Here is a 14,801-nt window from a genome sequence, read left to right as displayed (position 1 = left end):
TAAGGATGTAGAAAACTATCTTGAGAATGAAATTAATGAAACCTTTCTCTTCACTAACAAAAAGTCCAAGTAATTTTTGATATTAAAAATATCCATGACTGCTGGATCTAATTCTAGTTTTGTGGTTGCCCCTAGTAGGTGCATAATAATAATGTTTCTTGATTGAATAATTCTCTTTTCTCTTGTTAGTGGGAAAGGAAAATGAAGAACTATTCAAAGTGCTTCACCCAACATCTCTTCTTGAACCTGCCATATGTTTGTCCAGTTAAGTTAATAAGCATTTTATTTATTTACTGTGCTAAGTACTAGTAATGTAAACAAAGGCAAAATCAGTCCTTGTTTACAAGGATTTCACATTCTATATGTGGGAGACAACATGCAACTACCTACATAACATATATGTGCTTATATACAAATACAAATAACATATACAGGTTATAATAAAGATAATCTCAGAGGGCAGGTTCTAGGTTAAAGAAGGATCTGGGAAGGCTTTTTGCACAAAATAGAATTTTATGTAAGATTTGAAAGAAGCAAGGCATGACAGGAGGTAGAGACATGCCACTGAAAACAAGGTAGAAAAGCAAAAGAAGACAAGAATTAGTGTCTCAAATATTAACAGTTTTCCTGTATGCACTGAAAAATGGATGCAAAGATTTTGTTACATTTTACAGCCTAAATAATATACCAAGTAAATGTTAGTATGAATCTTGGACAAAATCCAAACTTTTTGTCATCTATTAACTGAATTTTGCAAGGAAACAAAAATGCAAGGAAGCTAAGGGTTAAGGACATGTATAACTAACCCATCTCACACCCATCTCAAAAGCTGAGAAACGAAGTTTAGTACTTTTGAAATGTTTTGTCCCTTTCACATCTGATTAAGGTCTCCTGGGTTCTATTTCATTTTTAATATGTGAGATTTTGATCTTAGTGAAGTTGAAGAGAGAGGTAAGATAAGGATCCCATGTGAAGAAATTACCTCAGATGGCTTTCCTTTGTGAAGCAGTAGGATACTGTCACTGAGACTAACAGCCTGGAGAGGTTTTTCCCCAAAGATGAAAGTGATTAACCTTGAAATTCTATTATTGGTCCCACTGATCTTCCACTACCCTCTATCTCAGGCACTATCTGTTGGGAGAGGATGGCACAGGGCAAGGCAGGACCGGGACAGGCAAGTTGAATTTTAAAAGGGGAGTTTTGGGTAGAAACTATGAATAGGGTAGTCTTACAATTTTTATCTATATGTGTGTATGGAGATAACATACTGGGAATAGGCAGATAAATGAAGAGAAAAAAAATACAAAAAAAGAAAAAGGCAGTGGAAGAAAGAATGAACAATTATCAAAGTCTGTCTATATTTGCATTTTTACTGAAGGGCAGGGCTATATTTACTCCTATAAATGCTTTTAAAAGTATTTATAATTTTGTCCTTTAGCTTATTTATTATTTCAAAATGAACATAAGCAAAGAACATACATTTAATTCCATTAATTGCACTAACAATAATGTATTTGATTCTGAATAAAAGATGGGTTTAAATCCTGATTTTTCCACTTGTGTGATTTCAGGTGAGCTTCATGTCTGTAGTTCATTATTTCTTAACTTTGTAATCTTGTTCTCAATCTCTCCACTCTATAGATATTGCTTTGTAAAAGATTACCAACAAACTTCACTCCTGTATGGTTTCCAATTATTACAGAAGATGCTGTATTTGGAATGGAGTCTAAATTTAGATGGAAAAAATGTTTCTTATTTTCATGTGAAACTTAAATTTACCAGACACATATATGTGTGTATGTGTGTGAGTGTGTGTGTGTGTATGTATGTATATATATATATATATATATATATATATATATATATATATGTATGTATGTATATACGTGTATAATGAGGTCCTGAATAGCATATTAGACAGAGAGAAACTGAAGAATTGATCCTTGAAACACTGATAGAGATCAATTTAGCTCCCATGGTCCCACCCTCTGTGGAGGTCCTTGTAGAAATACAAGTTATGTCAAAACCCTGAGACCCATTCTCTGTAGGACTCTGGGCAATCTCACCTTACCATGTCTGGTCAGAAATCCCAGTAATGTCCCTGATATTACATTCTTCCTATAAATTTACTTACGGCCCATCCCATGGAGGCTGCCTTCCTTTGACTCAGTCTCTCAAGGCACTTTGCCCTCTGGTGTCTTTCTCTTTACCCTTTTCCAATGCCATGTGGTATCTCTCCTAACTCCACTAAGCTTCTCAATCCCACTTTTCCTACTTATAGCTAACTCTTTTAGGATGTTATGTCCCTTTCAGTATTTTGCCTGCCAGCTAAGGGAATGCCCCAATCTCATGGGGTGCTCCTTTCTTACTGTACAATTTCTGAGAAGCAGTTTATGGTCTTAACCCAATTGTTGAGAGGTTATATGACATGATTAAACAAGTCAAAGAATCTCTAATATAGTCTAAGTCCTTCATTTTACAGATGACAAAACAAGAGCATAGTGTGCTTGCAAGTTGCCCATAAAAACTGAAATTGAATATCAGTTCTTCTGATTGTATATTGGTTCAATTCCAGAAAGACATGATAGCAACTCATATTACAGAGACCCAATCTACCTATTACCCAGGAGTCCATAACCCTAGATTGTAACCCACAGACTTCAGCTGACAATGAATTCAATATATCCAATAGTATCACATGCCTGAAAAGAAAGGCTGATAGAATCTCATGTTATATCTAAAAAGAGGAATAAATAATCTCATTATATACCTTGGTGAAGTCATTTGTGGTATTTGGTTAGTCTCTGATTTATAACTGCCCAACAATATATTTTTATATTTTGCATAGTCATCCCAAAACAGGGATCCTCAATAAATGTTGACTTAACTTCTTTCCTTTCAATTGCTGAAGGTTAACAGAGATCCTTTTCCCCTCATTCTACTGCCACCTAGAATGTGCATTCTATCTATTTACCAGCCTACTCCAGAAGCCAATCCATTGTCAAGTTTCATGTTAGCCAATATTGTAAAGCACCTGCTATGTGCAAGGCACTGTACTAAATACAAAAATGTCAAATTATGTTGTTGTCCTCACATCCTTATGTTCTTTCTATTAGAGGTAGTATAACTGTAACCTTCAGATTAAAAGTAAAGTAACTGGGGGAAGGCTTTAATGCACTTTCCCAAGGATACACAGACAGTAAGCAGTCACGGTAAGATTAAAACCAAATTCCAAGGTCTTTTGACTCCAGAGGCTCTGATATCGCCACTATACTAAGATACTCAGTATAGAAATTAATAATATGGATACAGACAACGGAGAGTGTAGGGTAATTTGAGCATTGCTACACAATGCATTGATAAAGAAGAATTTAGCTCCTGTGGTTCCACCCTTTGGGAAGGTCCTCCAGTTAGAAATACAAGTTATGTGAAACTCCTGAGACCCACTCTCTGTAGGGGTCTGGGCAGTCTTACCTTGCCATCTTGTTAGAAATACTAATCATGTCCCTGATATTAAATTCTCCCTATAAATTTACTTGTGTACCATCCCATGGGTGCTGCCCTCCCTTGGATCAGTCTCCTGTATAGGACTTGAGCTAAGTCTTAATAGATTTTAATTCTGACATATTATTGATTATACCACCTTGCTTCCTAAGAAATAATTATAAATAAATCATTGTGGAGAACTTAATATTATACTGTACTTTCAGAGACAACAAATGGCAGAATCTATGGGGAAATGGCCTCAGAGTCAGGAAATCTTTAAGACCTACTCCTATCACATACTATTGCTTAACCTCTCCATGCTATGGGCAACTGTAAAATTATCAATTGCAGAGCTAGGGATTATCTGCATTGATAGAAGAAGTCTCCTCACTGGAAGATTGCAATGTCACCAAAAACACAGATCTAATTAAAAGAAATGATTTAGAGAAATGTACTGTATAAAGAAACCTTGACTTGGAATTATAATATTGATAAGATCTCCTAAATTTAGTTGTGTGAATTTCAGTAAATCACTTTGACTTTCTGGGCATCAAAGTTCTTATTTGTAAAGGGCTAGCATAGTGTGAATGCAGTTTGATAGCATGGTGGATAGAATGGTGGATAGCATAGATCTGTGTGAGGGAGATAACTTCTTTCTGAGTTTAAATCTGAACTCAGACACTTATTAGCCAGGTAACTCTAGTCAAGTCATTTTCTTATTTGCCTCAGTTTCCTCATCAGTCAAATGATCTGGATAAGGAAATGGCAAATTATTTTAGTATCTTTGCTATTAAAACTCCAAATGGAGTCACGGAGAGTTGAAAATGACTGAAAATGACTGAACAAAAAGAACAGCAAAGTTTCTGAAACATAACAGACATTTAATAAATGTAAGTTAATGAATTGATTATATAGCTTCTGAGGTTCATTCATATTCTATCATTCTGAAATATTATAGGCATATAAATTATCAAGACTTTGTGGCAAATATCCCATAACTATTTCTATACTTATTTATCACAACTCTCTGAGACTTCAACAAGTCTATTTCCATCTGTCATTGGGTTTGACTATTCTCTTAAGACATATTTCAATGTATGCCAGATGACTACTGGATTAGTTAACCTTAAAGTGGAGGGAAAAAAGGTATAACTAACACAGCATTTTGGCTCACTCAATTTCATACCTGAACGCAGAGCATCTTTGTGAATGCTTCCGTAGTCATGCCAATCTTTTCTTTTCAAACCATCTGTCCAGGTATCAAGCTGCCCATCTCCTAGGCTCAGTGGAAATGTCTGTGGAAAAGCAAAAATATTTAGGGTACAAAATGAAGAATTTATGATAAATTATCTATTTGATGCCTTTTGAAAATATTCAGTACTCCATGTGTATTAAAATGAAATATGACTGTCAGTGAAAATGATAATTTATTTTTAATGATTTTGCTTCCAATAACAATGTTCCTAAATATCTACTCAATTACATCTTTAAAGTCAGTTGTTTCTTCTAACCTTTTTAAAGTATAATTTGTGTCATTTCTTAAAGAAAGAAATCAGTATTTTACTCTTTGAACTTATGAATTCTTTTATTAGTGCTGTTCTGTCATTTTGAACATATCCAAATCTAGATACCATTATTTGAGGTTTTCTTGACAAAGATACATTCTATAGTACATTCTACTGAGGGATTATATATACTATATAACATGTATACATATGAATAAATACCAAAAATATAGAAAATAATACAAAACATTTTCAAGAGGGTGTCAGTATTAATAGCTTGAGAATAAAAAAAAGTCTCAGAAGGTAGAAATAAGCTATGCTTTGAAAGGTGTTGAGTAAAATATAAGGAGGGGATGCATTGGAAAACCACTTATTCAAAGGTGAAGAGATGGAAGATATACTACTGCATATTGTTGTTGTTGTTGTTTGCCCTTCTTCTTGAAGAGGACCGTGACATTAGGGAGATGATGCTGTGACATGCAAGTAAATTGGATTTGAATGATGGAGGGCTGTGCAAAATCACCTACCTCATTTTCCCCTCCAAAGCTATCTGGGTCCAGCGGCCAGATACAAATTAAGATGAGTGTACGTAGCCCTGGATGAAATAGGAGATCTTTGCCTTTAAGCTAAAATCTGCAATAGGTCTCCATTTGACTGAGACCACATTCAAACAGGTATTAAATCTTAACTCTCTTTAGTATCCAAAATTACATATTATAGCACTGTAATCACAAAAGATTTATTCTGACACTCCATTGTCATATGAATATAATCCTGTGTTATCAAGGACTATGCCAGAGAAAGATTTTGTACATGGAGAAGAACTAGTAGGCCTAGTTGACTCCGGTAGTGAATGTAAGAACAATAATATAAAACAAGACTGGAGCAATGATGGGAGCTAAATTTTCTTCTCTATATGTCAAGGATTATACTAAGCACCAATGACACAAATACAAAACACCAACAAAAAATATAAAATCAAGGAATATTATGTTTGCAAGTACTTACATTCCAGTAGGAGGAGGGAACATATGGAGAGGAATGAGAGCAAAGAATGAAGTCAAAGAAATAGTGAATGGAGTCATAATATAACAGCTGGTATGTCTTTCCCAATAGCCATGATTATTTTGTAGTAGTGATGAGATTAGTTTCCATAGCAAAAATAAAAAAACAGGAACTAGTAGTATGGGGGGAAAAGGTCTTAATTAAAAAATAATAAATTGATTTTCTACATATACTTCCTATGTCTATTCTATGCACAAGATGATGTTTTCACTGACCAGAAGAAAATTAAAAATATTTTTATCACAACAGAAACAAATATGAAATTATTCATTCTCACACAATCACACATTTTAAAGAGTAATCAGGGTAAATTAAAAAATAGAAAACCATGTAAATATAAAACACATTTTCCCCAAATCTTTATTTCTTCTTTCCATCACACCTAATTTTAATCTGAAGGTCATCTGTCTGAGAATAGCCTCAATTTAAGCTGTTTATTTAGAAGTGTTTATATGTTATATCTCCTATTAGACTGTGAGTTCCTCAAGAGCAAGGGATGTTTTTTTTTTTCTTCCTTTCTTTGTGTTCTTATCACAGGAGGTTCTCCAGTCATCTATATCTTGCCTTTGGTCCCAAATGACCTCATCAAAGAAAGTGAAGAATCTGGCTTTGCACAGCCCTCTCTCACTTCAATTCATTTGCATGTCATGACCTCACCTCTCTGACTAGTCTACCTCAAAAATGAAGGAGAAACCATGACCTATGCTAGTCCGAGTAGAAGCTGCCTCTCTGGGGACCCAAGTAGAATGGGTCATTTGAACAAATCAGCTCCCATTTTTTTTTTCTTTCCTCTTCCCTCTTTATGTATAAGATATCATACCATTATCTGGGGTGCTCTGCCTAAAGGAATATAAATTTGATCACTGAAATCTCACAAAGATATCCTTTCTTTTTAAATTTTCTTTCTTTTTTCTTCTTTTCTTAAAATTTTCTTTCTTAAAAACATGCTTTAAACCTAAATCACTCTGGCTGTAATTAACCAACAACTACCAGGCCAAGCCAGATTGGTCATTGTTTAGGTTCTGATTGCCTCAGAGTGAATGTGATAGTAATTGTTTTTGTTTTAGTTAGAAACCCTGAGCATCTTTTCTTCCCAGACAAAGAGATAGAGATTAGATAAGATAGACAGATATGAGACATATCTATGTTACAAAGATATATCTGTTTTTGTAATATTATGTAGATATCTATAATATTTATCTATTTTTCTGTCTATCTTCATTAAGTAAAAAAAGGTCATTCTCAGCCTCATTTCTCATTGAGCCTTAATCACTGAGTGGACATTGATTCATTTAATATAACTGATAACTGTGAAAGAACTTAATTTCAAATGGGCAAGGTGTCCCATAGCGTCCAGGGCCATCTCCAGTCAGTTCGATCTACATCTTGCCACTGGACCCAGATGGTTCTAGAAGAGAAAATGAGGCTGTTGACTGTGCAGCACCCTCTCACTTGCATGTCATGGAATCATCTCCTTGATAATATTTTCCTCTTTAAAAATGAAGGAGAAACAAAAAGAAGCATTCTCATCTTTTAGCATAGTGGCTGGCACTCAGCAGGCTTAAGTGATTTAACTTATCAAGTTAAGCACTTGCTCATTGACTATTGTTTCATAAAAATGTAGATATGACCATGGTTCTCAAAGTCTATGGAATGAAATACTTGCTTTCAAATGTATCACCAGATTTTGAACTAAGGTCTGAGATGGACGGAGTGTCCATTATCTGAGCAGCATCCAGCTATCCTTGGAGAGGCCAGGTCCAAGGTGAGCTAGAATGTGATGAAGATTTTATCCAAAATCATTCTCTACAACTTCCTATGCAGTTTTAAAAATGTCACAATCTGTGACAGTGATTAAAGGGCTAACAAATTTTTAAACGAAGAAAACACCAAATATAAGCTATTTATAAACTAATAATTTCTAAATTAGCATTCTGATTGATTTCATTAAGTTCATATTCATATTCATCATACAGTTCAGTTCATACAGCTCCATTAAGTTGTAGAAGTAAGTGATGTTCATAAAGTATAGATCTGATTTGTCTTTATTCAAAAAATTCCATTAGCTCCCTACTATCCCTACCTTTCCAGTCTTCTTATTTCACTTCCTTCCATTTATTCTAAGATCCAGTAAAATTAGCTTCTTTTGTATTCCCAATATAAGATAATCTATTTCCCAATTTTATGCATTTTCTCTAGCAGTCTTACATGTCTAGAATACTATTTCTCTTTGCTGCTGCTAAAAGTCCATTACCTGCACAAAGCTTTTTTCTTATCCACTCAATGGTAGTTCTTTCCCTCTGAGATTACTTCCAAGTCATTTTGTATATACCTTGTGTGTATGTATGTATGTGTATATACAACTTTATATATATGTATATGTGTGTGTGCGTGTGTGTAAAAAGCTGTTTTCATGTTGTCTCCACCATTAGAATGTGAGTTCCCTAAGGACTATGACAATTTTTCCACCCTGGCTTTTTTTCTTTTATCCCCAACACTTAACATAATTCTTGACATATAGTTCAGTAATTAATAAGTGATTATTGATTTGATTTGTTGAAATGAAGATGTCTACAGAAGAAAGAATGTTTTCATAGGAATCACATGAGACCTATAAAATATGTAGAAGGCTTTCGAGTTTTGGTGAAAATACAGGAGAAAAATGTTATTCTTGCATAGCCCAGTTTCCTATGTTGATTTTTGAAGGTCACTTTTTTGACAATATAAGGTATAGGAATGATATAACTGAGAAGCAGTTGGCATTTTCCAAAGTCACTGGAAAATTGTCAGAGAAACAGATATTTATATGTTTATCTTTTTTGTTTAATAACACATTTTATATGGATAAAAAAGTAGTAAATGCCACTATCCTAAAATAAAGCGTAGTGCATCCATCAGAACTTGAAAAAAGCAAAAGAAATCAAAGTAAGAAACTCCTAGGACTGAGACCTATAAAAAAATCATCACTCTAATTTTCAGGCTTTTTCGACCCCATAATATTTAAAGAAGTATGAATTAAAAATCATTTTCTAGAGAAAAAGTAGTAGGGTTGGGGATGAGGGGAGAGAAACTGAATTCAGAAAAGTTAAGTACAAATTTCCCACCATGGTCAATATTTCAATAAACGCTGTGGCCAGATACAATCTCCCTAGATACCAGATAAATAAAAAAGAGCAAACAAATTTTTATGAATCTTTACAGAACTATGTTTGTTTTAATATTTTATGTTATTATAATATTCTGTTCTAATCTTAGGTGTCATTGTAAACAAGTGCTATCAAAACTGGCTTAAAATTGGATTATATTTCTTCTAGGATATTTGGTCAGCAATCCTTTTATAGAATAATTATTAATTCATTTTGGATGTCAAAGCACTATTACAGGTGGATTTATCTGAGCCTCAATATACTCATCAGAAAAATGAAAAAGTTAAACTGAAATAATATATAAAATTTCTTCCAGCTCTATCATGATCATTAACAATTCTAATTTTGAACAAACTATGTACCTATAGTATAACAAAGTCAAAAGAACAGTAAATTTGAATGAGAAAAAATGAATTTAAATCCCATATATGTAACTTAATATCAATGTGATTTTAGATAAGATACTTAATTTCACTGGCCCTCAATTACTTCTATAAAATTAAAGATTTGACCTATATGGTTATTGATGAACTTTATAGTTATAAAACTATGATCTGAGAAAAGAACCCAATTTGACGCTGGCAAAAGCAGCAGAAGCAGCAACTTTCAGAGCTCTCAACCTAGAGATGATAAGGGAACTTGGCAGGTGGACAGAGATTACTGGATTCTGTCTGGCAACTTCATTGCCTATATCCATTTCTGTGTTTTAATTCAAGAGCAGAGAGTAGCACTTTTGCTCATAAGTGACTAGGGACCTTGAGGAGCAGTATGACTAGAGGTTGCTAGAGATCAAATATCTTCCATGGGCAAACACCACATTTCTTTCAGCTTCACATCATTTTGGAACACCCAAAATTCACAAACCCCTAGAACTACCTCTAAAATAGCAATGCAAAAAGTCTGAAGTTCTTCAACTCCCTTACATTGAGTACAGAGTTCAAATATAATATAAAATTCCAAGTCATGAAAAAGTCTAGAAAAAATAACAAACAACAAAAAAAGAACCACATCATAAAAAGTTAATATGGTAACAGAGAAGACTGAAGCACACACTCAGAAGACAAAGATGTCAAAAAGCAGTTTCAAAGAAAAAAATTGTGAATTGGTCATAACTCCAACAAAAATTCTTGCAAGAGCTAAACTTTTCTTTTAAAATCAAATGAAAATTTGAGTAAGTAAATCAGAGCAAGAGTTGAAAATAATGAAAAGACAATTTATAACTTGATAAAAGAGAGACATATAAATGGTGAATAACACAAGAAATTAAGAAAACAGAATTGGCAAAACAGTAGATGATTTACAAAAATTTCAATAATGAAAATTACTCCCCCCAAAGAAGAACTGATCAAATGGAAAAAGAAGTACAAAAGCCCATTAAAGAAAATAATTCCTTAAAAATTATAATGGGGCAAATAGAAGCTTATGATGCCTTAAGGTATCAGGAAAGAATATAGCTTAGTAGAAAAAAAGTAAAAAAAAAATCTCATAAAAAACAAAACAACAACAACAACAACAACAACAACAACAACAACAAAACACTGGCCTGGAAAAACTGATTGAGGAAAGATCATTTAAGAAATATTGGAGTGCCTGAAAGTCATGATCAAAAATTAGTCTAGACATAATATTTCAAGAAAACATAAAATAAAATTGATCCAATATTCTAAAATTAGAAAACAAAATAGAAATGGACAGAATCCACCAAGTACCATATAAAAGAAATTCCACCATGAAAACTTCCAGAAATATAGCTAAATTCCAGAGCTACTAGGACAAGGAGAAAAATATCTCAAATAGCCAGGAAGAACCATTCAAATAGTATAGAGCCACAGTTAGAATCACACCAGATTTAGCAATGCCCCTGTTAAAATGGAAAAGAGTTTGGGATATGATAATTCAAAAGGAAAAAGAGCTAGGGTTAAAACAAGAATATATCTAAGTCACCTAGCAATACTTATATAATCCTTTGAGAGAAAAATATAGATATTTAATGAGATAGAAGACTTTCAAAAATTCCTAATCAGAGTCGAAGTGAAATTTTAACTTTCAAATACAAGTCCCCAAATAAACATAAAACATAAATCATAAGGGACTCATTCAAGTTTAACTGTTTATATTCCTATATAATACATGTAACTCCTAAGAACTTTATTACTGTCAAGATAGTTTAAAGGATTCTACACAGAAATTGGGTATTGCAATAAATCAATTATGTGGGATAATTTAAAAAATATTAGATGGAGGAGAAAGAGGGATGAATTGGAGAATATGGAAAGGAGAGGAAAATTAAGAAAATTATTTCACATAAAAGAAGAGACTAGGAAAAACTTAAACAATGGAAAGAGAAATGGTGTGTGTGGGGGGGGGCGTAGGGTCTACTCCTACTCTACTTTAAATTGTTTCAAAGAGGAAAATACATATATACATTTACATATACTTAATTGGTTATAGAACTCCTTTTTTAACAAACAAAGGCCATAGGAGAGGAAAAGGATAAGAGAAAGGGGAGGTGATAAAAAAGTGGATAAGGAAGGCAATTGTAAGAAGCAAAATAGAATTTAAGATAAAAAAAAGAGAATGTGAAGGATAAGCAGAAGAAAATAAGATGGAAGAAAATGCACAGTTAGTAATTACAACTGTAGTTATGAATAATATTAATTTACTCCCAAATGAAAGCATATAACAAAATATATTAGATATCAGAATCCAATCTATTTTTAAAATTTTCTTTTTATTTATTTTATTTTTCTCATTACATTTGAAATAATTTTTATTTACATTTATTTTTAAAATTTTGAGTTCCAGATTCTTTCCCTTATCCTTACCCTTAAGTCCCCATTAAGAAAGCATATGTGAAATTATGGAAAACATTACATAAAAGTTGCAAAAATCTATTTTTTAAAATAGGAAATACATTTGAAACAGGAGAGACAGATTTAAAATAAGGGACTAGAACAAAATCCATTATGTTTCAATTGAAATTAAAAAAAAAGAAGAGCAGACATAGCTTGGAGAGAAGCAGGAAAATGACACTACTAAAATGTACCATAAATAATGATATAATATCAGTTTTATAATATACATACATATATTTAGAGAGAGAGTGACAGAGATACAAAAACACAGAGAGAAAGATTTTCATCAAATGGCAAAGCATTTAAATTCTTAAAGGAAATGTTAAATAAATTATGGGGGGAGGATAGTAAAGAAAAAAAAAAACACACACACACACAACATTCTAATGAGAGAATTCAACTTTCCCCTAGATAAATCTAATCATAAAATGAATAAGTTAAGAAAATAAGTATCATTTTAGAAACGTTCAAAATGCTCAATCTATGTAAATAATGAATAGGAATAGAAAGAAGTATCTTTTTTTATTTTCTGCATCAAGGCTCCTTCAAAAATTAGTCCTTTTTGTACCACAAAATCCTTACAAGTAAATATAGAAAAGTAGAAATGTTAAATATACTCTTTTCATACCATTAAAAAAACTCAGAATTTCAGTTCTTATATTAAATGTATAGTAATTTTCCTTTTCTCCCAAGTTTTGGTTTGTTTGTTTGTTTGTTTTTTAGATTAACTTAGACTAACTATCCTGGTCATTATTTTATCTTTTTCAATTACACATATCACACATAGTTTGATGAGATCTTTATATAAACAACCTTAAAAGAAATCAAAGACAAGAGGAATAGCACTTCTAAAGGGGAAATCTTAAAGATTGTGACTAGAATCTAAAGAGGGTAATGTATTAATTAATCCTTGTGATTTGAGGAAATTAGAAGTTTCCACAGACAATAGACCACTATCCTACAAAAAGTACAAGACAAAAACTTCAATTATCCTCTTTCCTCTAGGGTAGATCAATGGTACTATGAACAAACAAATTTAGTTGCCTTAAAGTCCAGAAATATTCTGGATGTCCTAAAAGACCTAGCAGACCCTCTCTACAATGGGAAGCCATAAGCACTTAAGCTTCCTTTTCTGATCTGTTCTTTCCTGCTTTAGGTGAAGATGGAATTGAGTAGGATGCTAGGTAGTACAATGGATAGTGTTAAGCCTATAGTCAGGAGTACCTGAGTTTAAATTGAGTTTCAGATAAACTAGTTGTTAGTTGTGGACTTATGGGGGAGTTATACATCTTTGTATTCTGCAGTTTCATCAACTGTAAAATGAGGAAGATAATAACTAACCTACTTCCCAGATTTGTGATGAGGATTGAATGAGCTAATGTTTGTAAAGCATTTAGCACAGTGCTCTGCACATAGTAGGTGCTGAATAAATACTTGTTCCTTTAACTTTAGGAGGCAGCTTTGTAAGCTTGAAGAAGTTTGGATAGTGAATAACCTGACTTTAGAACTACTAGTCCCTGCTAGAGATTGCAGAAAGCCTGTGAATACCCTTAGAACTTTGAGGGGAAGATAAAGTTGGTCTTTCTCTTGGGGAAGCCAATTCTGCAATTAAAATGTTAGTGAAAATAAGAGCCTAGAGATTATGATAGTTACACAGAAAAAATAAATCATATACTGATTTATTAGTGGTACAGGAACAAAGCAATCACCCCTATAAAATCCTTGTTCTTTAGCATCACAAGGGAGAAATTAAAACTTCCTCATGTGTCAATGCTGCTGCTGAAAGCAGACATTTTGTCTGGCAAAGCTGGGCTAGTTTGCTTGCAAAAGGAAGTCATTATCATGCTTATTATTTGTCACCCTCACTTTATATTACATATATTTAATTTATTTAATACATAGACAACTCAAAATCTATTCATTTGACTAACATTTCTTTTCTGCCACTATGATATTAAAAAATATTATACTATAAAAAGGTATTATGTTGGATGATTTTTTAAATCTTCTAGTTTTGTCTATGACATTAAGTTTCCCTGACCAAGTAGGAACTAGTATCAATTGTTTTAGGCAGAAAAAAAGTCATCTTTGTTCTCTGTTTTAATAAAATGTTAATTTAGTGTCTGAAATTGGAGAGTGTCTCTATTTAGAGTTCCTATATCTAAGGATATGTAAAAGAAAGAGAAATTGATCCTTAAACCTTATTAACACCTTCACTTTCTACTATTCATTAACTATTTATTCAGAATTAAGTATCAGTAAACAAAGTTATAGTACTCATTCAAACAAGAATACACAAATGGCTTTTGTCCTCTCCATCTCTCCAAGAACATCTTTGTAGTCAAAGAACAATGAAAAAAAGAGGTTCATAAAAAGCTTTCTCAAGGAGGCAGCTAGGTGGGGCAATGGATAGAGCACAAATCCTGAAGTCAAGACGACCGACATGAGTTCAAATATGTTCTCAGACACTTAACAGTTCCTAGCTGTGTGACCCTGGGTAAGTCACTTAACTCCAATTGCCTCAGCTTTCCCAAATATGATATAGTGTTAGCTATGCAACTAGAATGAGAACAGAGTAACATACTATCTTCCCATCAAGAATGTAATATGCTATTACTGTTCCAAACTAGTATTCTCCCTTTTTAACATCATCATATAGAAGTGTTAAGTTTGGAGAGAAGGGAAGGAAAGAAGTCGAATAACCTTAATTAGTTTTCAGTACCATACCTTTGGGGAAAAAAATC

The 14,801-nt window shown here is 32.9% G+C and overlaps 1 protein-coding gene across 1 annotated transcript in view; it reads right to left on the bottom strand.

The window, feature by feature from the left end:
* The window catches only part of LOC116419731 (polypeptide N-acetylgalactosaminyltransferase-like 6), a 717,446-nt gene that overhangs the window by 203,926 nt on the left and 498,719 nt on the right, over positions 1-14,801 (bottom strand). The window contains exon 2 of the mRNA XM_031941561.1: positions 4,673-4,781. Within this exon, the coding sequence (XP_031797421.1) occupies positions 4,673-4,781 (109 nt within the window). The remainder of the gene's footprint in view (positions 1-4,672; positions 4,782-14,801) is intronic.

Source organism: Sarcophilus harrisii, chromosome 6 (genome assembly GCF_902635505.1).
Source record: "Sarcophilus harrisii chromosome 6, mSarHar1.11, whole genome shotgun sequence".
Classification (NCBI taxonomy): domain Eukaryota; kingdom Metazoa; phylum Chordata; class Mammalia; order Dasyuromorphia; family Dasyuridae; genus Sarcophilus; species Sarcophilus harrisii.
Note: the sequence above shows the minus strand (reverse complement) of the source record. Positions and strands in the feature narration are given on the sequence as shown.